Source organism: Xylona heveae (assembly GCF_001619985.1).
Source record: "Xylona heveae TC161 unplaced genomic scaffold L228scaffold_5, whole genome shotgun sequence".
Taxonomy (NCBI): Eukaryota; Fungi; Ascomycota; class Xylonomycetes; order Xylonales; family Xylonaceae; genus Xylona; species Xylona heveae.
This window is the reverse complement of record NW_017264197.1, coordinates 343744-367612: the sequence shown is the minus strand read 5'-3', so window position 1 is coordinate 367612 and position 23869 is coordinate 343744. Positions and strand designations below refer to the sequence as shown.

Here is a 23869-nt window from a genome sequence, read left to right as displayed (position 1 = left end):
GCTATGCAGATGTAAAGGTACCGAGAGCATTTTCATATTCCCTTGCGATTCATTCGACTGTGTTCTGTCACTTTAGGGGCTAAATTAAATTCTCTCAACCATGGCATTATATGCCAACAAAACAAATTGAACAGGTGTTAGTCCATCGAACTTCCTGGAAAAGAGGAACTGCTCCTCTCTTTGCATTTTGATCCCCGGAATTCTCTGTATATATGGGAGTACCTTACTGCACTCCTATTAGACTACGAAATAACCTGCAGGGGCTGTCATGCCAATTTCTTTTGGTCGTGGCTAATTCGGGCTCCCGTCGCATGAAAGGAGAATACTATTATCTCTCTTGATGTATTGCATTCGCACCCAAAAGGCAACTGCCAAATCACATTGAGAGATATGTTGTGAGAAGCCTCCATGTGTCTCGACTTCGTCAATTCACTATCCGCGCTCCGACATCCAATATGCAGAATAAAGAAATCAAACTGGTTCGTTGTTGCATGGTCGACGGAGATACTGAAATAGCAGATCAGTCGCCATGTTTCGGGAACCCATATCCAACTGCTATTCACTTAGGACAATTTTTCAAATTCAAATGTCAAAGAAATGAGTATGCTGCAAATTTTGAAATGGCACCCACGAGCGACAGGTGCTAGCAGCAGAATCCGAGTCAAAGGAAAGTAAATACTTTTATCCTTCAATTCTAATTCGCCTTGTATTTTCAAAATTCTTTGCCTCTATTCTTGCATGGCTTACTTTCGCCTGGTTAAATATTCTATACTGACCGGTACATATTTCCTTCTGTTTATCATTATTTGTCCGCTTTGGCTGGGAATATTTCAGGGCCGGCAGTCACTGTTATTCATTTTGACTTCATCAGCTTCTATGGTTTGGTGTTTTAGCGAGACAGCTTCCCAGCCGCGACGAGTCACCGAACGCCGAGCAAGTGACGACAAAGTTCTCCAATTGATTATTCGCTCGGAGTTTGATATTCACTGTCAACTTTCCATTGCGCTGTTGATTCACTTATGGTGCCCGATTACAATACGAGATATCATAGGGAGGCTAATATCGTTACAATTGCTATTATGGAAGGTTGATTTAATATTATTGTACTCCGCTCCTTCCCGTCTTAATTGATTCTATTGCCGACCAGGTTCGCGGCATTAGCCGCTCCGGGCTCGAATAATACGCTTCAAGATAATATTCCTTTCAAAGCCTGGTGCCCAGATCTTCACCACTTTCTATATCTTTCTCGATGTGAAACAACCTCATGTCGAGACGTATCTATTCTCTCCCTCTTCCTTTTTCTTCCTTCCTCTCTCTCGGTCTCAACTTTGCCTCCTATCCCTAGCTGCTTCCCAGTGCAGCATCACCCCTGGTGATTTGATCTATCAACACGTATGGTCCCAGCTCGTTCATGCTTACTCTTCCAGAGTGACGAGTCCAACGTTCTCATTGACACTGTATCGGCGCAGTCGCTTTTCAACTTGCACAGTCAGGGCGGAGCATTGCTCAAGTAGAACAGCCGGTCCGTCCTTGCATCGCTTACATCAGTGAAAGCGTTTCGCATCGTCTCCAGTGCGCCTGCAGCCGTATGATCACTCATAATGTCGAGACGGAGTCGAGATAAGAAGCCAGAGGTGGTTGAGTCCGGGCTAAGAGAAATGAAGCTCGAAGGAAGCGATTCCCAGGAAGATGAGGCGCCAGACGCCATTAGAGGGGCTGGCATCAAAAGAGAGTCCACAACTCCCAATGGAACTGCCTCGCCCAGAAAGTCCGGTTCAAAGTCGCCAGAGAAAACCGAACTCAAAACCCAAGATTCCGCAAGTTCATCACCATCTGAAAATATCGACAAGGTGGAAACGGTTACGGGCGATGTTACAGTAAAAATGGAGCCAGGCCAGGCGCCAAAGCTTGCCCGCTCATCTTCACAAAAGATCATCCCACAGCCCGCACAATTATTCGACCATTTACCGGAGAAGACCACTGAGGCTACAGCAACGTTCAGCTTGATGGCAGACTGTACCTACTCAGCAAAATACCTCGGGGCCACTGAACATTCTATGGAGTGCGACTGTACAGAGGAATGGAGTAAGTTCTTGATCTAAGGATCTTTACGGTATAAAGTCACTAAGCCGTTCAGATTCATCATCCGGTACAAATGCGGCTTGCGGAGAAGACTCCGACTGTATTAATCGCGCCACAAAGATGGAGTGTGCTCCCGACTGCGGCTGCGGAACAGGCTGCCAAAACCAGCGATTTCAGCGAAAGGAGTATGCCAACGTTTCTGTTATTCAAACTGAGAAAAAAGGGTATGGCCTTCGTGCAGAGTCGCAGTTAACGCCGCATCAATTCATTTTCGAGTATCTTGGAGAGGTCATAAATGAAGTCCAATTCCGACGGCGAATGCGAGATTACGACGAGGAGGGGATCAAGCATTTTTACTTCATGTCCCTCAGCAAGGGCGAGTTTATCGACGCCACCAAAAAGGGAAATCTAGGCCGATTCTGCAATCACTCCTGTAACCCGAATTGCTACGTGGATAAATGGGTCGTTGGTGATAAGTTGCGCATGGGAATATTCGCGAAGCGAGTAATCAGACCTGGAGAAGAGCTAGTCTTTAACTATAATGTCGACCGCTACGGAGCCGATCCGCAACCATGCTACTGTGGGGAGCCCAATTGTACGGGCTACATAGGAGGGAAAACGCAGACCGAGCGGGCCACCAAACTGTCCATTGACACCATTGAAGCCCTGGGCATCGAAGACCACGACAGTTGGGATACCGCCGTAGCACGTCGACCCCGCCGTAAAAAGGCGGCCGGGGAGGATGATGAAGAATATGTCAATAACCTTGAGCCTAGAGCATTGAACGAGGAAGGCGTCACCAAAGTGATGGCAACCCTTCTCCAATGCAAGGAGAAATGGATTGCTGTCAAGTTGCTTGGCCGTATACAGCGCTGCAATGAGGAGCGTGTTATCAATCGAGTCGTCAAAATGCACGGCTATCAGATTTTGAATTCTTCCCTTTCGTCCTGGAAGGATGATTTCAACGTCGTCTTGCAAATCTTAGAAATTCTCAACAAATTTCCTCGCCTCACTCGGAATAAGATCAGCGACTCCAAGATTGATGTAACCGTCGACAGTCTGTTGACATGCGGAGATGATCGTGTGGAGACCGGTGCAGCAGCGATCCTAAAGGAATGGAGCACTCTCGAAGTTGGATATCGCATTCCGCGGAAAAAGCGCGACCCTAACGGCAATGCAACACCAAGTCGGCCGGAACGTTTTGATAGACGAGAATCTGTCCGTGAAGAACGCAGAGAACGCTCGAAAAGTCGATCGAAATCACGGTCGAGGTCCCGCTCCCCTGAAGCGCCTCGTGGTCCGGCCGCTGGGAACAACCCTCGCGGCTCTGGCCAACAACGGAAGAACTTTTACAATGGCCCTCGGGCACCACGCCGCACTTTCAATCCACTTCCGCCAGGATGGTTTTCTGCTGTTTCTAATGGAAACACATACTATTACAGCGCCAGCGGCCAAACCACATGGAGCCGACCCACCACGGCAGCCGCCCAACCTCCGCCTCCACCCAAGGTCATTTCAAGCGACAAGAAGCTTCAAGAAATTATTGACAGCATCACCAAATCGGCAACTCCTAAGGAGAAGACTCCTGCCTCGGCAACGCCGCAGCAGCAACAGCCTCAAAGTCAGGCAAAAGGGCCGGAGAAGACGCCGACTAAGCCAAAAGAGAAATGGAGGTCGTATAACGAAGAGAAGCGAAAAAAGGTGTACGAAAATACGGTATGATATTCCCTTTCCCATGAGTTCCTTTCTTTGCTTCAAATATAGTCGGTCGGCTTTGTGCAGTGTGCTGATAATGACAGCTTTTCCCTCATATTAAATACGTCATGGACAAGTTCAAGTCGAAGCTTCCAAGGGAGGATCTGAAGCGCTTTGGAAAGGAGGTGAGTTAAGTGCAACACAACAATTGTGCCGTGATTAATTTTTTTTTTTTTTTGTAGATTGCGAAGAAACTGGTAGACTCCGATTTCAAGAACGCGCGAGTGGAAGATCCCACTCAAATCTCCTCCAAGCAGGAGAGACAGGTGAAGAAATTTGTTAAAGACTTTTTTGACAAGGCAGTTGCAAAGAGGCGCGAACACGAGAAAAAGAAGGCGGCGCGTAGCTCTAAACCAGAAGGTGCAAAATCACCTACCGGCCCGCAAAATGAGGCGAATGGACAAGACGAGCACGACCATGACGACGTCCATATCTCTGGAGGTTCTGATGATGAAGGTGACAGCTTACAGAAGTCTTCGCCGCTGGAGAAAGAGACGCCTGATGCAGACCGCTTGAAAAGGAAGAGGGAAAGTGCAGAGGGAGCAGATGGTTTCGATGAAATCACCGGGGCATCGAAGCGGCTCAAATCGAACTCACCGACTTCCCCACCTTCGCCGCCTCCAATTGCTTCTGGCCCCTATACTAGTTCGGCGGACGTTGGAATGAGGGACGCAGATGATGAAGAAAATGACAACTTTTCATCCACGCCAGATCCTTTATCTCAGGGTTTGCCGCCAATCCCACCGCCTCCACCACCACCACCTCCTCCTCCTGTATTATCCGAAGAAGTGGCTCCCGACGGAAATCATGTTCACATCAACGGTTACTCCGGCAAGGAGGAGTTTCATCAATTAGATTCTCCGGATCTAAATGGCGAAAGTCGTTTGGAAATGGTGCCTAAGGACCATCCCGATATTCGTCAGCAACCGCAACAAGACTCAGCCGGTTTTCAAGGAGACGTATAGCATATTTTTGATCAAGTGCATGCCATCAAAAGAAAGACCCGGCTTTTTTTTCTTCTCTATGTTGGCCGTGGTTCTGATTGCTCCCTCAACCTCAAATTGTGGAAAGCTATCTACGAGCGCCAATCTGTTCTACCGCATGACTTCCATTATGAAACCGGATGGTGGCTTGTCTTTGTTTCCCACTCTCAGCTTTTGCTGACCAGACGCTTGCAGTCTCGCAAACCGCATGTTCTTAGCTGAGTTTTCCGATTGTTTTTGATCGACGTGTGCTCCCGATGGAAAGGAGGCTTTTCCAGCCAATCCACTGGTTTTTTGGCAGCCACAATAATTTTGAGAAGTCGATCAAAGTCCGCTTATTCAATTCATTTTTATGTTTACCTTTCGTCTCTGTCATTGCCCTCGCTCTTCACTTTTTCTTTTTCTTTCTCTTCTTTCCTGTTTTCTCTTTTAAGATTCCCCATACGGCTGCAGGTGGCAAATGGAAGGGAGTTTCTTTTTACTATCTCTACTTTCGAAAGCGGTTTAAAAGTCCTTTATGTTGACCTTTTCTGCTAAATTGAAGGCAGTGCATAAAGCCCGGGTCATGATGGCCTGGGATTGTCTGGAAAAGTTTTCATCTAATAATTTTTGTGTTCAATCGTGGAACGTCTGCTTTTATATCATCATATCGTCGTGCCGTTCGAGCACATGCTCAATTAAGGGAATGGTCCGGTTTGACGACAGTACATAGCAGGAAGGAGTCGGTAAAATGGGACAATGAATTTTTAAGAGTCTTCAAAGATCCGTGACTTCATTTCTGTGCAATGTTGAGCAAGTACCCCTTTACCTCGCCTACTTCTTTCCACTTTCTCCTGCTTTACCCTTCTGCGTGATATCGGTGCTTTTCCTCGCACTGAATTTAGTAAAGTATGTTGATGATATCAGCCACGAGACCTGCATGTCTTTTGAATCAGCGGCAGCAAGGAGACGGTTCGATAGCCGGAGTGGAATGGACTACCGGTATCCACCATCCTCCCCCGTCTTTTAACGTTATCGGCGCTCTAGGGCGGCTGGTCGCGGAATTCTCGGTTGGACTTTCACTGAAATGGTTTAGCTTCTCCACCTGAAGGCGCTTGATCTCCATCAACTTTCCGCCCAAACATCGGTAAAGCTGCTTAACTGGCCAATTCGTAATATGTCACCGGCCCGGGGTACCTCTGCGACCAACCATTGATAACTTGGTTCGATAACTTGCGAGGGGTAAGGGGCCATCACCACGAATGATCTTGGAAAGACGTTGATTATCTCGCAGTCACTCACAAGTGTTTCCTGCTATTATTTCTCTTCCCCTTTCACCTTTCTCACACTTATTGTTTTGCAGACCCTTTCCAGGTGTACCTTCAATTGGCCCAAAGAGCTTGTTTACGACTTTCTGGCTCGATTTGTGAGTAGAATCAAGTCGATCATAAGCCGCACGACAGGTACGTGACTTTCTTCAAGGCCCATCTGGGGACTGCAACGCCCCAGAGAATAGCTTGGATCCTTTGTCAGAGCTCCAATGGCTGTTGGTTGCGCCAACCATCCAACGCTTCATCATTGTCGTTGTGGAAATTAAGATGAGCTTATTATGCATTTCTACTCCCTACCACAACTGCTTGATGCATGTTTTGAACAAGCATAGCTGATCCTTTTGAGCAAAGTCTAATCCGAAATCATTCCAGAGTACTTTGAGAACAACAGAAACTCAGTTAGCACGCATATACTATGTCGGCTTTCTTCCGGACCTCGCGCCTCGTGCGCCCTGCTACCCTGTCTGCTCGAGCGCATGCTACTCAACATATCCGTCGGACACTCGCCACAGCCGCTGAGAAGCCCTTCTTCTCAGATGAGCCCGAGGGTCCAACCGTGTCGACAGCTATTCCCGGCCCGGAAGGCAAGAAAGCCATTGCCCAGCTCGACAAGGTCTTTGACACTCGGAGCTTGAACTTGCTTGCCAGATACCCCGACTCCGTTGGTAATTATATTCGGGACCCTGACGGCAATACCTTCCTTGATGTGTATGCCCAAATTGCCTCTATCCCTGTTGGCTATAACAATCCTGCGCTGGCAGAGGCCGCTCGCTCGCCTGAAATGGTCACTGCTCTCATAAACCGGCCCGCTCTCGGCAACTTCCCCTCTGACGACTGGGCATCAATCCTTGAGACTGGTATTCTGACAGTTGCTCCCAAAGGTTTGAACCAGGTCTTTACCGCCATGGCTGGTTCAGACGCAAACGAAACTGCCTACAAGGCCGCTTTCATGTGGAAGCGTCGGCAAGAACGTGGCGGGCCGGACGTTGATTTCACCAATGAAGAAACTACCTCAGTCATGAACAATCAATCCCCCGGTGCTCCTCAACTCTCCATTCTCTCTTTTAAGAAGGCCTTCCACGGCCGGCTTTTTGGCAGTTTGAGTACTACTCGCAGCAAGCCCATCCACAAACTCGATATCCCCGCGTTCAATTGGCCCCAGGCTTCTTTTCCTGCTCTCAAATACCCTCTGGAGGAACACGCCGAGGAGAACGCCAAAGAAGAAGCTCGCTGTCTCGAAGAAACCGAGCGGCTGATCAAAGAATGGCCTCAGCCCCCGGCCGCTGTCGTCGTTGAGCCCATCCAGTCCGAAGGTGGTGATAACCATGCTTCGCCTGCCTTCTTCCGGGGCCTGCGGGAACTCACCAAGAAGCATAATATCCTATTCATTGTAGACGAAGTGCAGACTGGTGTTGGTGCAACGGGCAAATTCTGGGCGCATGAACACTGGGACCTCCCTTCGCCGCCTGACATGGTGACTTTCTCCAAAAAGGCCCAAACGGCAGGCTACTACTATGGGAACCCCGAGCTGCGGCCCAACAAGCCATACAGACAGTTCAACACATGGATGGGTGATCCGGCCCGCGCAATCCTGTTCCGCGCCATCATCAAAGAAATCGAGCGCCTCGATCTCGTGAACCACACTGCCCAGGTCGGTGATTATCTCTATGCCGGCCTTGAGCGCCTTGCGGGCCAGTATCCCGACCAGATTCAAAACTTGCGCGGAAAGGGCCAGGGCACTTTCATTGCGTTTGACTCCCCCCAACGTGACGCCTTCTTGAAGAATGCCAAATCTTATGGAGTAAACATTGGTGGAAGCGGTGAGACTGCGGTCCGTCTACGACCCATGCTCATCTTCCAGCAGCACCATGGTATGTTTTTTTTTTTTTTTCCGCCGCCGATTTAGCTTGCAATTCCCTGTAGTCATCGTGTGCTAACTCGTGTTGCTTAGCTGATATCCTTTTGGACGTTGTCGAGAAGCTCATCAAATCATGAGTGCAAAGTAATGATGAGTCACGAACCCAAAGTATAGGTCGGAAATTTTGTTATTTTTGCTTTTTACGCTGCAATGCTACTTTGCATTTTCTTTTGTACTTTGCACGATATTGCTACATAAAAGCCAGATGATCAGGTTTTTTTTTTCTTCGACAGCTCTCTACACCTCCAACGAAAGGCACTGCGCTTAGTCATCCGGTAGGCATAGCTTAGCAATTAGGATTGCTTTTACATCTTTAAACCAAATCTTTTGAACAGCCATAGCGTGAAAAGAACAATTCAGGGTCTCTGCAAAGGAGATTTTGTGCTTTCTCGCGGAATTAGACGTCAAACTACCCTCCTGGTCGGATCCAGCGGAGGTTGGCTAGTCTGAGGCATTACAAAAAAAACCCCAAGAGATCACAAAAGTGACTTATTTTTGATCGAATTGAATTTCCGTAGGACTTCCAGGAGTCATCTAATCTGACTTTCGTATTCCTAACTCCTTGTTTGATTGGATTTGGTCTGATTGGACGCCAATGTATCAGACTAGGATTTGTGGGTAAAAAAAAATGACAAATAACCGCGCAGTAGCAGAAACAGTAGGGTTTGCTTTGCAAATATAAAAAGAACACAAGAGGATCGTGGAATATGGGGCATTGGATTGAGCGTGGATAATTTAGCGACTGTGAAGAGTTTGTTAGTCATAGCTAGAGAATGAACGGATATATCGTAGAAGCAATGGAAGACTAGTGAAGAAGGAGGAGTAGAACTAGCGTAGGGGGGAAAAAAAGAAGAGGAATCGGAAGCAGATGCATAAACTTACTCTTCGGCCCATTCGTTCTCGCGGCGGATCTGTTCCTCCTCCTCAGGCGTAAAGTCGTTGGTAATGTTGAAGGTCTTACGGATCTCCTCGGGTGACTTGCCCTTGATCATGTTGGCAACGGTCTTGCAGCCCACGTCAAGCAGAGCCTTGATGTCTAGGTAGTTGGCAGCCTGGACACGTGTTAGATAAATCTGTTGATAAAGGGAAATATACTAGCACATCCAGCTTGGCTTTGAGAAAGTCAAGCCGGCGTAAATGTTCTTTGAAATTTACTCACGAGGATGATCTCAAAAAGCATTTCCTGGTCTACTTGCATAAACTTCTGGTCCCACTCGTCGATCTCAGTCGTTCGTTTGCGAGACTCGGTCTCATCATCGGCAGCTGCCGGCGGATCACCCTTGTGGTGAACACACCATTCGATGACCTTTTTCAGCACGGCCTCGTTGACCTGAATAGGGGAGATTAGCCGTAAGTCAATCCTGGGCCGGCTATGATTCCGTCATTCTATCTCTCGCGTGACCGCGGTGCACTGGAGGAGGGTGAAAGGGAGAAAAGGACCGTACGTTAGGAATCGGAATGGGCTCGTTGGCAGCGGCATCGCCAACATCCTCGAGCATGTTCTTGATCAGAATGGATCGCTCAGCGACTTCGCGATCTGTATAAGACAAGTTATCATGTTAGTAAAAGGAAACTCTTACGACGCACTACACCTTTGGATTGACCAGCTCTAACGCTCTCCAAAGCTGAGATCAAGAGCACAGGCAAGCCATAACCCCAACCACATGAAAGGAGACATCTTACCGACAGGAATCTCGACATTGTCGGAGCTGGTGAGAATGATGGTGTTCGACATGTTGGATGGTGGTTGATGATTGTGTGACAGGCGTTCGTTCCGAAACACCGAGCTTAAAGATGATGAGGGTACGAAGAAGTATTGGCGAAGGTCGGTAAGATTCAAGGGAGTTTCAAGCACTGCGTTTTGATTTGAGAAACAGTGTAGAGTTGTATAGATAAAGGAGGATGAGACTGAGAAGAAAGAAGAAATGTCGGTGGAATAAAGAAATCTACGGGGACAATCGATCAGACAGTCAATCTCATTCAGTTTCAATGAACTTCCCCGTGCTCATTGAGGCAACAGCAGCAGCCACATTCGGGGGGGGGTCTTTTGGGCCAGGAGGGGTCTAGTTCGGATCCCTTTGCATAAATTCTGCATAACTCGATAGCATAAATGGGTGTGACCTCATGTCCTACCACCAAGGCAGTCTAACTGTTTGTGGAAAGGAGCTGTGAGAGTGTGATTATATAAGCCATGGACAGGGCTGACCGGTTGTGGTTTAGCCTGAAATTCCTGAGCTGTCTCAATCGGGGCAATGGGTTGCCGAATTGGGAAGGAAAGACGGAAGGAGAAACGACGAGACAAAACAGAGACCATGACCAAGGTTAGAGTAGGGGGATAAAGAGCAAGAAAATATCAGGAGAAGTGGACTGATGATACAGCGACAAAAATTATAATTACGCTGGTATTTGAGTTTTAAGGAGACGGTCCGCTTATTTATAATTAAAATGCAGGGAATAAATTTTCTGATACTGGGCTATCAGGTTTAGGCGTAGGGTGACGGTCATGACATGGCACTGGCTCCGGCTGGCCCAGATAATCCTGGTTCAGGTACTCATTCCAAGCGGGATCCTGGACGCAGAGCACAGAGTCCAAGTTTAATGCCTCTTCCGGCTCCTCCATTTCCTTTCCCATCCTGATCCCAACACGATTCTATCTTAGCTGCGGTGCTCGGACAGTCTTCTTCTTGATTAAAGACAAGGCCTCGACCCTGACCGATCTTCTGGCGGGCTTCCTTTTCTATTTCTTTTCTCTTTCGACAACCTGCAAAATTCATTGAAGCAGTTGCTTCAACCAGCATGCAACCTGCGACATGTCAATGTCTCTACCGTCTATTTCACGCGTATGAGCCTTAAGCAACGGAAGTCGATAGCATTGAGGAATTGAATATTTCGCGTCCGTCGCCGCAAGCATGCATCGGCGCCTTTACCTGCTACTGATTCTGGTGCGGCTCTATTTTGCGCTGCAGCCCAGTTATCTCCACCCTGATGAGAATTTCCAAGGTCCTGAAGTCATTGCTGGTGAGTGAAGGGCTTTTTTATATTTTACCTGACATACGCGATCCCCAAAGCCCCGGCTGTTGGTGGCTTGGCTGCCCCATTCGCGAGCTGTCCTTTCTCGGCCGGAGATCCACCTCGTCCCTGGAGACGGAAAATAAACAACCGGTGAGCGCAAGGCTGAACATAATTCCGCTCAATTCTAGGCTCTGTCTTTTCCTACCCCGTCCATCTAACATGGGAATTTACGTCGGCGCATCCCGTCCGCAGCATCTTCCCGCTATGGCCCGTCTACGGCCTGCCTATGCTCCTCCTGCGCTCCGTCTGGCCTGGGACCGGCCAGGAGGAAGTCGCGCCGTCGGTCGTCTTTTGGACGCTGCGAGTGCTCATGTTTATACTCAGCTTTGTGCTAGAAGACTGGGCCATCCATGAACTTGTCCCATCACCGAGGCGGCGACGCGCCGCCATCCTGCTCGTTGCATCATCCTACGTCACCTGGACTTTCCAAACGCACACCTTTTCCAACTCGATCGAGACACTCCTTGTGGCATGGTGCCTGGTAGTTATCCAGCGTATTGTAGACGACAAGGTAGATTTCCTTTCAAGATTTTACAAACTTTTGCTCTTCTTCCCTCACTAATCAGGTCCAATTCCAGCATCGCTCGTCAATATTTGCGTCTAGCTTGCTTGGGGTATTGATTCCTCTCGGCGTCTTTAATCGCATCACATTTCCCGCCTATCTCCTAATACCGGGGTTGCGTCTATTGCCCCACTTTATGCGACAGTCAGTCAATCTGGAATATACCTCGTTTTCCCTGCCCTCATGCTGACCAATCTCTCCCCAGGCCCTTTTCGCTCTTTGCGATACTCTTTTTTGGAATAGCAACCACTGGCCTAGCCATCATCACCGATACAGTCTACTACACCGAATCCGCAGTCACGCTGTCGACACTCTTCCGCAATCCAGTAATCACTCCCTGGAACAACCTACGCTACAACTTTGACCCCTCCAATCTCGCCGAACACGGTCTTCACCCCTACTACCAGCATGTTCTGGCGAACCTACCTCAGCTTCTCGGGCCGGCATTCCTCCTGCTGCTCTCGCCAATCCCTACTCTCCGTCTCGCATCTGCCGTATCTGGCATCCTCGTTCTCTCCCTATTCCAGCATCAAGAAGCCCGCTTCCTTCTTCCCGCCATTCCCTTGATCCTCTCCTCTGTCCAATTACCCCGCCGATACCCGCGCGCTTGGATCACAAGCTGGATTGCTTTCAATGCCTTTCTTGGCATCCTGATGGGAACTTACCATCAAGGCGGCATCGTGCCGACCCAACTCTTCCTCGCAAACCAACCAGATGCCACAAATGCATTGTGGTGGAAAACCTACAGCCCACCACTCTGGTTACTCAATGGCAAAAATTTCGAGCTTACCACGCGCGACATGATGGGCGCAGCACCAGAAGCTCTCGCTGCAGAACTCAGCAAGCTAACGCCCTGCGACTGTGACTCTGTCTTTGCGAACCAAAACTCATCTTCACGTTCATCTCCCGCTTACGTCTCTAATGGCCACTTACACTCTGATTCCGCGGGAACATACCTCATTGCACCATTCAGCGCAACCTTTCTCGATCAGTATTCGTTATCAAATACTTTATCCCCGCAGTCGGCCTTACCACCGTCTTCCTCATCAGCATCATCATCTCCATCGTCATCTTCCGATCCGGTTGAGATCACAGTCCGTTTCCTCAACACAAACGGCTACTACTCTGCGCAGCCACCCACATTATCCTCCTCAGACGACAAGGACACCGATTCTTCGTCTTCATCATCCTCCTCGCCGCAAGCAGACCATTTCCGTCTCACCCGCGTGTGGCTCTACAGGAACCACCTCAATCTAGACGATCTCGATTTCGCCAGCGACGGAATCTGGCCTACGCTCCGCCGTGTCGTGGGCCGTCGGGGTCTTGCCGCGTGGCGCGTCACGCGCGAGTGCCACCCGATATAATATTCTATAGTATTAATCTAGCAAATGTCTTATTCCAGCAAATTGCATAGCCGTTTGTCATTTCTTTTATGCCATCTCTTTTTTGTCTCTTTTTTTTTTTCTCACCTACCGTTCTTTTAATTTACATTTCTTCCTAATTTTTCTAAACTTTTCTCCTCCCCTACGACATTTTGGGCGGTTCATATTTATATACCTGCAGCACTGTCTCTCTTCTCCTTCTCCCCTTCTTCTTCTTTTTCCCTCCCTTTTTCTTTTCTTTCTCCAAAGTTTCCAGCTAGTTCTACCATGAATAGCATCATGGCGCCATACCCCCTTGATATAACTTAGTACCTTGGTCGCAGTATTTTAGTTCTGCATAGCGGAAGGCGTATATTCGTATCTATTCAACTCATTTTAATTCCTTTTAATACATTTTTATTCATATCTTCGTATCCTCATATCCTCATATCTTCACATTCACATTCAATATTCATTCGTACCAACTTCTTTGTAGATGTCATTCCTCAAACGTGCAATGCCTGTGATGTAACGCAGCAGCAAAACAGTGAACACATAATTATATGCTTGGTAAACTTTTTCTGCTGGTAATTCATGTGTTTGTGGACCACAAACTGCCCTTCCCCCCTGCTTGTGTCCTGCTGCTTCCTTTGTTGGCATTTCCAGCCTTGCCATGCACCACCCACCATCCACCACGCCCCACGCCCCACGCACCGTGCATCATGCATCATGCTTACAAGCAGACACATACAAGCAAACATATACTGGCATACACATACCTTAACTTACCTATAGGTTTACCTTTCGTATATACCTTACAACTTACCCAAGGGTAGGACTCACATATGTAAAAGGTATATATATACATATATACGTACATGCTCGTACGCAGAAAGCATAAAGGAGGATAGTGCATACTGAAACATACAGAGTACCGCTGCACTCTAAGATAAATAGTAGACGTACCAAGTACGCAAGATGATCAATAGAAAAAAAAGTACCAAGTACGTAGCATTGTAGCTTACTACGTAAAGTGCATTATAGGTAGATTACTGGGATATGCCCTTGTTGACGCATATTTGAATCAACGGCTCGAATAAAAAATCTACTGGTGGAATCCAAATTGATGAAAACCAAAAAAAAAAAAAAAAAAAAATTGGCGGAATGTAAGCGATGACCACAAGTTTACTGAATGCATGAGTAAACGTGAATTTGGATATGAGTTGGAGCTTGGACACGATTCGATGGCTATACTTGTGATAATGTCCCATTGGGTTTTGTATTTTCCCTTTTCAGGCCGGAGAAAACAACAAAAGGAAAATAAAGGCACGTCCTCAAATCTAGTGAACCGTTTGGCAACAGAGCTGAAAGAGTATATTTTTAACATGGGAGAAATTAGGAGGGAGGAAAATAAAAAGACTAGAAGAGGAAAAATAAACACTAGGAAAAGAAAGAAAAATGCAACTCAATCGCTGATCAACAAGAAAAGAAAAAAAGGTATTAGACAGTCCCCGCAATACTCAAATCCCGAATCTCCTGCAGCACTTGCTCAACACGGGCATCCAGCTGGCCCTGAGCGTACTGATCTCTTGTATCCGCGTCCAAATATTGCTGAACTTGAGCCATGCGAGAGTAGGCCTCGGCGCAGAACCGCAGCTGGATCTTGACTAATGCTTCAAACGACGGGTCAAAGTAAGGGACACGCAGGTCAATGAGCTGTGGCAGTTCCGAGTACAGTTGGTCGTTGAGAACCTGGTAGGCTTCTTTGGCCATATCGGCTTCCTTTTCGACTCGAGGCAGCTTGGTCACATCCTTGTCGGGCTTTTCGGTCAATTTCTTGACTTTGGCGCGCAGCGCGTCATAGTCAAGGAGCTTGTGCTGGCGCTTTTTTATACCTGAGAGGCACTTGGCGTTAGAAAATTTGGCGAAAAGAGAAATGGCTTGGTCTTGAGTGCAAAGACGATGTGAGGGGGCATGAAGGGGCTAAAAACGGGAAAAGCTTACATTCGTTGATATCGGGAAAGTAAGCGCAGAACCGGGAAATAGGTTCCAAGACAGTAGCTCGGTAGGGTCCGTCCAAAGCTTTGATGGTCTCGGCGTCAAGATCTTCCACAGCTTGCTTGTAGCTTCTGCTAACGCCGTCCCGGGTGCCTGCGTCGCCGTAGAAGGCGTCAATGGTCTCGGCGATGCGCATTTGCGATGCGGTCATGGCTGTTTCGCCAGTCAGTACCAGATTGATGAAGCTTTTCAAAGGAAGCCATGATGAATAGAAAGCGCCATGGGCGTACCTCGCAGCGAGTCCAAATATCCTTTTGCTTCCTTCTGTAACCTATTCGCGGCTGACTCGAGGGTCCGGTATCGTCTAATGAGGTCCATGTCAATATTAAGGTACGGTCTTGGTGACGCGTTTGGTCAACAGACCTTTCTTCAACCTCGTAGTCTCGGTCATTCGTCTTCTCGACGTGGCCTGTTGCGGTGTCGAAGTCAATAAGTTGTCGAATAGCAGACCTCCAAGCGGCCGAATAGCGAACCACGAACCTGTCTTCATCATAACCTGTGTCGTCGCACGGTTGACATTTTTCTTGAAACCTGTTGGACGTCCATTATCAGATTACATGTAAGATCAAACAGGGAAAAGGTGTTATGGGACAAAGCAGTCATTGAGCCCTCAAAGTGGATCTTGAAGCGCGGCCCGGCCCGAGACTTCAATGAGATCCAGATCTTTGGACAACGGACCAAAATAACAAGCTGCTAGTACTTGAATTAGGAGCTGAAGTACTTACCTGACCAAGACATCTTGTCTGTTAAATCTGTTCAATCGGGTGATGTCCTAAACAAACAAACGATCTGAAACGCCGAATGCTCTCCCTCTCTCTCAGACAGAATTTCCACGATCTCGTGCTCAAAAAGCTTTCGATAACACGAGAGAACGGTATCCCTTGTTCTTAGCTCAGTTGTTTGATCCGGTGCCCTTGGTGATATCTCTTTCCACTAAGACTGCCCGGTGTTTGTAGAATGGCAGTGCTGAGCGATCAGGTACTTGAGATGGTGATGGTATTGCACACCAAAAGCTTAGTTGTCAGATATCGCAATGAAAAAGGACACAGAAGGTAACAATCTTCGCAGATCTCTTGCAAACGCGAAAGTAAGATGTGTAGTGTCTGTGGGAGTTTCTAGTCGGTCTGTCTGTTGCTCAGCCCCTCTGCCGTTCACGACGTTCGTCATGGAATTCGCCTGTCGGTGCCCAGAAATGCCGAGTTCGGCTAAAACGAGCTGACAAGCAAATAAAGTACAACTACTTCTTTCATCGCTTGATACTATACATTAATCCTGTACTGATACAATAACTGTTAATTTGTCTTGCCAATGGCTTGACCACATCCGTTTCCCATTGCCTCCGAGACATGCTGTGTATGAAGCCTCAAATATATGGATACTGGAGGCCACTTCTACCATATGGCAAATGGCAATGTATCTGCCTCTTATGACTGGAGAGTGAAGTTATGAATAAACACAGTATACTATATCTCACAAAGATTTCTCTTTTTATTTTATTTATTTTTTTATATACATATTATTAATCGCTAATCCAGACGTGAAACTAAGTTGAAATTCCTAGACCTTTTCTATATACATCATATGGTTCAAATATCGCACCGTTGAACCTTGCCAAATCAAAGGGTTTGTTTTGAGATCCTTTTGAAGGACTCTTGTTCTATGTACAAGTGGAAACTGCCGAAAGAATTTCCCCTCAAGATCCTCCGGACATGTCCCTCCTAGAAACAATATTTCGCAGCTTCGTCCTCTTATTAACAATTATTTTGGGGAATTTCCACAGGCTGAAGTAGCCAAGTGAGACCGTTGAGATTGGGAAATGAAGGACGCCGTCACAAGAAATACGAGCAACACTAAACAGAATGGCTAGTAAGGAAGTGAACAGAAATAAATTGCTCACTATAGATACTAACGTGTCTCATCAAAGCAGCGCCCAGAGCAAAAATCAGTGGGATATGCTTGCCAGAACACAACTAGAGGTGCTGCAAGCTTACTGGGAGACAAACCCAATCTCAAAGGGGCCGTGGATTACTCCTTGCTGAGAACAACCTTCTCCTTGTACCTTTCAATTGCAGCTTCATGCAACCAAACTTCAACTTAACAATAATACTGGCGCCAGTGTAATGTCCATTAACACCATAACGTCCAGACAAGCAAATGATATGACATGAAAACATTCATTCATTTGAAAGCCGACTCAAAAAAATCATGACAATGTATGAGACAGAAGTCGAAGACAACAATGGACCCACCCTCCATTTATCGTGTCCTGTGCTGCGAGTGTCTCCGATCAGAACACCACAAACGCCTTGCTCACGTCCGAGAAAAAGAAAAAGCCCACCAATAAAACAGAAAAGTGAGGGGGAAAAGTAAGAAAAAATAAAATTAAGAAAAAAAAAACATTTTCAGGCCGCACCAAATATATCGTACAGAATGGCGACATATGAAAGAGCAGGGGTTGCTGTGGCAAGAAATTGGAGTGGCACATCAAATCAGGCTGGAGGATGTGCCTCGAAAGAAGACAACCAAAAAACCACAGGAAGTCGAAAGCTTCAGTGACGTCCCTGCCAATAGTTCGGAACTGTTGAAGATCTCGGAAACGATGCATAGCCGAGGTATTTGACATTGGACGCCAGTCTTGGCTTTAGGCCCTTTAAAATATTCTTTCTGGCAAATCTTGGCAAATCTTGGGGAAGATCAGTTCCCGCAAGGTCCCAACCAATATGGAGTAGCAAAACCCTCCAAAGCAGTTGAATGCAGCCATATGATGATCAACCCGATCCAATCACCATGCAACGCATGGTGATTGATGTGGAAGCGAATAAGGTATTGAAAAAGAAAGTAAGAAACGGAACCCGTAGATACGAAAGTTCAAAGGGGAAAGACAAAAGGAAAAAACAAAAATGAAGACACAGTTGCTTTGTGACGAGCAATCAGGATGTTGAACACCACCCGCTGAATCGCGCGAGAACGAATGAAGCTGAAACGAATAACAACTGCGCGGATCATACAAGTGAAAGGAGAACATGAGATGGTGGTGAGGAGATGAAAAAAGAATATACAGGTCAGGATGGAGAGGTCAGATATGCAAAATGAACAAGATGGACAGTTACTATCACTGCCAATGCCATTTTGTCGTGAGAAAAGCAATGTCGCCCTGGACTAGAAGAAGGAAATATCGAGGAAGCGGCTGCGTAGAAGCAGTTGTGGGAGTCCTAGCGATTCGAGGAAGCAGCCGATGGATAAGTCCCGGAGGAGAAAAAATAGTAGGAAACCCTCTTCAGTCAGCGAACCTATCATTGTCGGCGGAGGGACTGGTCACGCCTATGCGTGCCGTTTTAGAAACCCTCCTCTCCTGCCTTGCACAGTTTGATTTCTCGGCCCCACTCAGATTTGAGAACTTGCGAAGCTGTTATCCGACGGGTTGGATTCGGATCTAAGATGGAGTAGATGACGTTGCGACAGCGGGCCTGTGGGCAGCAATGATGAGCATATGATCATAACCTGGCTTGTGATAAGAAAGCACTTACCCGATGCAAGGTCTCAATCGGGCCATATCCATCTTCATCCCGGCGACCTTCTAGGTATCGTTCGTAGAACTCGTCCTCGTCACGCTTGGCGACCCGCCAGAGATGGCGGCCGGTCCGCATTGCCATGTAGATGACACCCGTTGCCCAGACATCGACCGCGCGGGGATCAAACTCCTTATCGACATACTCCTCCGGCGCAATATAGGGCGCTGAGCCGCAGAGGCCGGCTGTCATGTGCGCCTCCTTCTCCCAAGCCATTCGGAAGCACTCGCCGTTTCCAAAATCGGTGATCTTCAACGAGCCATGAGTGGTCAGCAGCAAATTCTCGGGCTTGAGATCCCGGTGGGCGACACCCATTTCATGCATGTATTCGACGCCGCGCATCAACTGTTTGAAATAGCAGTCCGCCTCTGCCACCTCGAGCTTGCCAGCCGCGAGAACCAAGGTATAGAGATCACCTCCGGCGCAGAATTCCATGACCTCGCAGTAGTCACCCTTGGCGTCCTGCAGCAGATCCAAGGTGTGAATGACATTTGGATGTCGCAGGGACGAGGATATACAAAACTCAGAGGTCAGACGTTTCTGGTACTTCTTCGGCGACTCCTGTGGCCGGCGGCGGAATTCTTTGACGGCGTAGAGCTGCTCGACCCGGTTGTCGCGGGGATCCGTCTTATGTGAGATGCGCACGATGCCAAAAGCACCGCGGCCGACAATCTCTTGACACTTGCCATACTTTTCGACCAAGCTCATGGTGGCATTGGGACCGCCCCTTTTGTCCGAAGGCAAACGCTCCTTCTCCTTCTTGAGCTGATCCACCCAGTTCGACATGAGCGAGAGCTGCTGATCGTCACCGTGTCCATGGTCGTCCTTCTTTTTGCTGCCCAGCATGTCCCTCAGCATGTCGGAGAGTTTCTCCTGCCGCTTGGCGCTCTTGAGGTGGTGTTCGTGCGTGCCATCCTCGCGCATCACGAAGCGCCGAACGCCCGCAGGGTTTGCTGGATCATGATCCTTCTTGCTTCCGGTCGGGGTGGGTTTTCGCTCCTCGGAGCCATTCGATGCGCCCTTCTTATCCGTCATGGAGCCCTGTCGCGATGGGATAGCCGGACGACGAGCCTTACTTGAAACGCTTGTATCGGTATCAGAAGCGCTACTTTGGTCTCCAGCCTTTGTACGATTTGTTTCCTTTCCCGAATCCGTGTCTTTGGAAATACTTTTGGGCTGTGAGAACATGCGCGTCAAGCGGTTGGTTATGCCCGGCCGCTTTTGCGGCGAGAGGGATCCATTTCCTTCCAGTCTCAGATTAGCAATCTCGGGGATGGTCGCCGTAATGGGAGGCGCGGCGGAAGGCTTAGCATCCTGAGAGCGGGCGGATGACGTCGAGGGGGAGCGTGCTGGGGTCGTTCGGACAGCGTCGTCCATTTGCGGAGCTATGTCTGCGTGTGAGATGCGGTAGGGCGTGGCGGTCCGAGGAGGTTGGCTGGGTCGATGGATGTTGCACCAAGAGGCGTCGGCGGTGCCCTCGTCGGCTCCCAGCTGCAGAGGCAGATACTAGAGAGCGCGTAGGATGGGGAAAGAAATTCGAGAAACTGCGTTACCCGATGACGAGTGGGGCGTGCAGTGATGAAAGGTAAGTGGACGGGCAGTGCCCACAGAGACCGCCTTACGAGCAAGTCAAAACGGCTCAGTAGGCACCAACGGCCTCAAGGTGAAACCAGAAAAAAAAGCCGTCCAAGAGGATAAACGGTGGGGGGGCCTTGCGGATCACCGGGATCGGGGTGAGGCCTATCCGGAGAACGATGATGTTATAGGTTCTGAGAGATTGGTCGACGTTGGTAGCTTTGTCGAAAGATGACCAGAGTGATCTGATATTATTTCACCACGAGAAAAAAATGAAGGGAGAAAAAGCGCACGCGCGCACAGGCACACAATCACAGAGGCGAACAAGCAGCGGTACTAGAGAAAAGAAAACAAGGGCAGAAAAAGGATGAAGTGGTTTAAAGAGCAAAGCAGAAATAGTTTTTTGACAAACGAGAGAGGCGACTACTGGCGGCGACAAGGACGTTTTGTCCTGGACCCAGGACCTCGTTTTACTGCTGCTTCAACCCCCTCGTTTCGGCTCAGTTGGGGGAGGGTGAATTGGATGACAAACGTCTTGCAAAGCGGGCGAAGGTGCTAGAGCGGGCCGAAGGGGAGCCACCTCTCACCTCTAGGCGGGTGAATGGGACAAGGAAGCAAAAGGAAGGAGAGGAGGGAGGGGCTGGGAGTGGGAATAATAATCGTAGTCAATGGCGACACCGCTTTCAAGCATCACTGGGAGAGAGAGGGAGAGAGAGAATAACTCCACCGTGGTAGCATCCTGTGATGGCGGTAGTGGGTATGAATGGGGTCAAAAAGTCAGTTAGCGGGTCTTTAGTGGGGAACTTGCAGTCAGAATGGCTCTCATGCGCACACGCGCTTCCAATCCGCACACGATCGAGCCTCTTTATTCTCTCCTACCTAGGTAGGTAACTTACCTACCTATACCTCGTAGCAATTTGGGCGGCACTTGGGGGGGCTGAACTGTGCTGGACTGGGAAAGGGCCAAGGCTAGAATTGGTTTCGGTCGCAGAATGCCCTGGAAGATCGCAATGGACAGCAACCCGGTTGGAAAAATCCAGATGCCCCTCTGGAAAAGGTGGGATGCCTTCTCCAGGCACGTCAAAAAAAAAAAACACACACACCTCGGCCACTGGGAACGCAGTGAGAAAGCACTGAGCTCGAGGGCGCGGGTGTTTTGATCCGGAGGATTCAACCGGGGGCCCCCCAGGGCGTTGAAAGTGAAGTCAGTGATCGACAGGCTGTCCATGTAGGAAAGACACCCAAAAGTGTCCTCATTTAATACGGGTGTTAACACCACATTGCCTTTGATGTGAGCTTGCCCAGGCATCGTCCAGCTCTGACCAAGTGGAATCGGCTGTGCTCGCATGTCCGAATTCTTGTTTCAGTTATCGCACTCCCTCCTACGGGATATGAAAATGAGGAGACGAGAAGCCAAATTGAAGAGAATTCGCCAAGTTCGAGGCTGTGCAGAGCCATGCAGCCAACGCAGGAGCGAGCATGAGCGAACAATAGCCATCCCCAAGGAAGCAACGGCTATGACCGGCTGGCAATGAGAACATGATGACAAATCTGAGTTATCTATGCGTAATGGGACAGTGCATGTCAACCCTACCATGACGACTTTCAGCCCAAACAGCCGAGTGATCAACAGATTATGATGTTGAAAGATGGATCGAACAATTAGAGCCCGTCGTGATCCAATTGATTCTGCTACAGCAGTAACCCATTCAATGACGATACTCTCATTTATTGCTGAGGTAGCTCCCTACCTCTTCAGTGTAAAGGTGTTCTTTTCGCGAACCGTGCCCCCTCTAGGCAGACCCGTAATGGTAAGAAAGAGTATAGTTATACCTTGTGCCTGTTTAGTATCGGGACACGAAAGCTTCAACATTCAGCTAAAGACATCTGATGTAACCTCCAATCAGCCTCAAAGCACCATTTGGCTTGGATCCTCGTCCGGGGAGATTCCGGCAATTCCCATGTTCCGCTTTTTATGGTGCCGCATACGCGGGACTTCATAAAAGAGGTATTATCTGCATGGTTATTATGGCTTTGACAATGATGCTGTAGGATCGTGGGTGTGCCCTTTACTCATGCCGTCTATCATCCCTGAAGGACGGATCTTCTTTTCCCAAATCTATGGTTCCGTAGCCTTTGCCCAGCCGGACAACGTGTCCAAGGGACCATCCGAGCTGAACCATTTTCAAGCTAAGTCCCTCCGTCCCGCGGCGCCGTTGCGCCATGAACATCTTGGCGTTGCCTTCAACTGTCTGGTTTAACAGGTCAACGAGCCTCACACCGCAAATTCATTGCTGACCAGTATCATCCATGTCATTGAGGTTCCGTAAAATTGACGTGGACAGCTAGACCAAGTTCCGGGCCGCTTAACCTTCTAGCATACCTTGTCAAAGATTGAATAGTCAGAGCAAATTTAATCTGGCATTTCAGCTTCGCTATTCCCGGCTATTCGCATGCAACGAAAACAAAATATCCCGGCCCCTATGATAGGGTTTTCTTATATGTTCATGGAACTGTTTCTAAAGATTGGCACAAACAATGATGAAACACTATTCTCCTCGCAAATATATCCTGCACGTCTCGTTGTCAAGTCTGAAATGGATGTATCAGAAGCTGGACAATGAACCGTCCTCTCCAAGTAAGACAGTGAGCGGCAGACCGTTTGCAAGCTTGAGTCCATGTTTCATATTTAGTGTCTACTTTAAATGGTAATATGCTCGTGAAGCTTCACAAGAGTTAGGTCCAATCACATGTCTGTCGCTTGTATTTAATATCAAAGAAAAACAGTGCATCGCATGTGCAGCAGCATTGCAGGAACGACTTTGATGCATGCGAGGATCAGCCGATAGTATGCGTATTTCAGTCGTTGCACAATCTAGCTTGGTGAGCTTCAAAGAGGGTTGGTCGTCGTTCAAGCGGTCAAGCTCCTGCAGTCTAACAAATAGCTGCCGGGCCTCCGTTTGATACCGTGGGTAACACCGCAGCCATGATGCTGTCTCTTTCTCCTGAACAGCGGCACGTCGACAAGCATTGACCAACGAATCCCAAGCTTTCTTGATGGCACGGACTGCTTTGAATAGTCGAGAGTGCTCAGGGCAACATTGCTCTTGAGCATATGCTATTCATGGGCCCAAACTTTTGGTAGTATCACATTGCTTGATATTGCCTTGCATCCTTGCCCTTAATTGTCCGATTAAGTCGAGAAAACCAGCCGCTGCTGTAGCGAGGCTCTTAGGCACAACCCAAAGCTTGCATACCTAGGTGCTATCAGCTCAGGGCCGCTTGAAACAAGCTTCCCTTCATCATCTTCCCCGCACTCTTCCCCTTCAAGGCGGTGCCGTTTCTTCACCTTTACACCGCCATGACTATTTTGCGGAACGTTGTGCTTTTGCATCGGATAGATCCGGCGCATCTTTGGTCATGACAAAATAAACTAGTGTATGCTGCACAATGAGTCGAGCCCTGTTGATGATCAAGGGAAATGCGGGGCAATTGAGTGGCGCAGCCTTAGAAAGTGCCTCTTCTGATATCACACAAAAGCCTGTATGATTGTACCTTTGTCCTACTTGGTAGATGAGAAAAGGACAAGAACAAGAATAACGGTTACTTTGGGCCTATCGGGAA

At 48.3% G+C, this 23869-nt stretch overlaps 8 protein-coding genes across 8 annotated transcripts; 3 read left to right on the top strand and 5 right to left on the bottom strand.

Annotated features, from left to right (window-relative positions):
* The first annotated feature begins 1366 nt into the window (after positions 1 to 1366).
* L228DRAFT_129406 (SET domain-containing protein) lies at positions 1367 to 4014 on the top strand. Its single transcript, XM_018329089.1, has 2 exons — positions 1367 to 2085; positions 2138 to 4014. The coding sequence occupies exons 1-2, from the start codon at positions 1602 to 1604 to the stop codon at positions 3802 to 3804; spliced, it is 2151 nt and encodes a 716-aa protein (XP_018188148.1). The 5' UTR covers positions 1367 to 1601; the 3' UTR covers positions 3805 to 4014.
* A 2531-nt stretch (positions 4015 to 6545) lies between these two features.
* L228DRAFT_210651 (4-aminobutyrate aminotransferase) lies at positions 6546 to 8125 on the top strand (the record flags this gene model as incomplete). Its single annotated transcript, XM_018329861.1, has 2 exons — positions 6546 to 8001; positions 8082 to 8125. The coding sequence occupies 2 exons, from the start codon at positions 6546 to 6548 to the stop codon at positions 8123 to 8125; spliced, it is 1500 nt and encodes a 499-aa protein (XP_018188147.1).
* Positions 8126 to 8926: 801 nt separating this feature from the next.
* Positions 8927 to 10143, bottom strand: L228DRAFT_276797 (E3 ubiquitin ligase complex SCF subunit sconC, variant; the record flags this gene model as incomplete). Its single annotated transcript, XM_018335626.1, has 4 exons — positions 9732 to 10143; positions 9494 to 9585; positions 9208 to 9378; positions 8927 to 9100 (listed from the first exon to the last, which is right to left on the bottom strand). Exons 1-4 carry the CDS (start codon positions 9781 to 9783, stop codon positions 8927 to 8929), a joined length of 489 nt encoding a protein of 162 aa, XP_018188146.1. The 5' UTR covers positions 9784 to 10143.
* Positions 10144 to 10821: 678 nt separating this feature from the next.
* Positions 10822 to 13326, top strand: L228DRAFT_129305 (glycosyltransferase family 22 protein). Its single transcript, XM_018329088.1, has 4 exons — positions 10822 to 11066; positions 11249 to 11631; positions 11699 to 11826; positions 11888 to 13326. The coding sequence occupies exons 1-4, from the start codon at positions 10958 to 10960 to the stop codon at positions 13044 to 13046; spliced, it is 1779 nt and encodes a 592-aa protein (XP_018188145.1). The 5' UTR covers positions 10822 to 10957; the 3' UTR covers positions 13047 to 13326.
* Positions 13327 to 13985: 659 nt separating this feature from the next.
* L228DRAFT_129225 (hypothetical protein) lies at positions 13986 to 14428 on the bottom strand. The gene has a single exon (XM_018329086.1). The coding sequence runs from the start codon at positions 14312 to 14314 to the stop codon at positions 14093 to 14095; it is 222 nt and encodes a 73-aa protein (XP_018188144.1). The 5' UTR covers positions 14315 to 14428; the 3' UTR covers positions 13986 to 14092.
* L228DRAFT_246917 (reduced viability upon starvation protein) lies at positions 14202 to 16232 on the bottom strand. Its single transcript, XM_018332517.1, has 6 exons — positions 15827 to 16232; positions 15582 to 15632; positions 15465 to 15510; positions 15332 to 15405; positions 15048 to 15254; positions 14202 to 14938 (listed from the first exon to the last, which is right to left on the bottom strand). Exons 1-6 carry the CDS (start codon positions 15837 to 15839, stop codon positions 14544 to 14546), a joined length of 786 nt encoding a protein of 261 aa, XP_018188143.1. The 5' UTR covers positions 15840 to 16232; the 3' UTR covers positions 14202 to 14543.
* A 2204-nt stretch (positions 16233 to 18436) lies between these two features.
* Positions 18437 to 20047, bottom strand: L228DRAFT_267977 (kinase-like protein; the record flags this gene model as incomplete). The annotated part of the gene is made up of 2 exons (XM_018335054.1): positions 18437 to 18568; positions 18629 to 20047. 2 exons carry the CDS (start codon positions 20045 to 20047, stop codon positions 18437 to 18439), a joined length of 1551 nt encoding a protein of 516 aa, XP_018188142.1.
* Positions 20048 to 20970: 923 nt separating this feature from the next.
* Positions 20971 to 21625, bottom strand: L228DRAFT_129208 (hypothetical protein). Its single transcript, XM_018329085.1, has one exon. It carries the CDS (start codon positions 21591 to 21593, stop codon positions 21138 to 21140), a length of 456 nt encoding a protein of 151 aa, XP_018188141.1. The 5' UTR covers positions 21594 to 21625; the 3' UTR covers positions 20971 to 21137.
* Positions 21626 to 23869: the final 2244 nt, after the last annotated feature.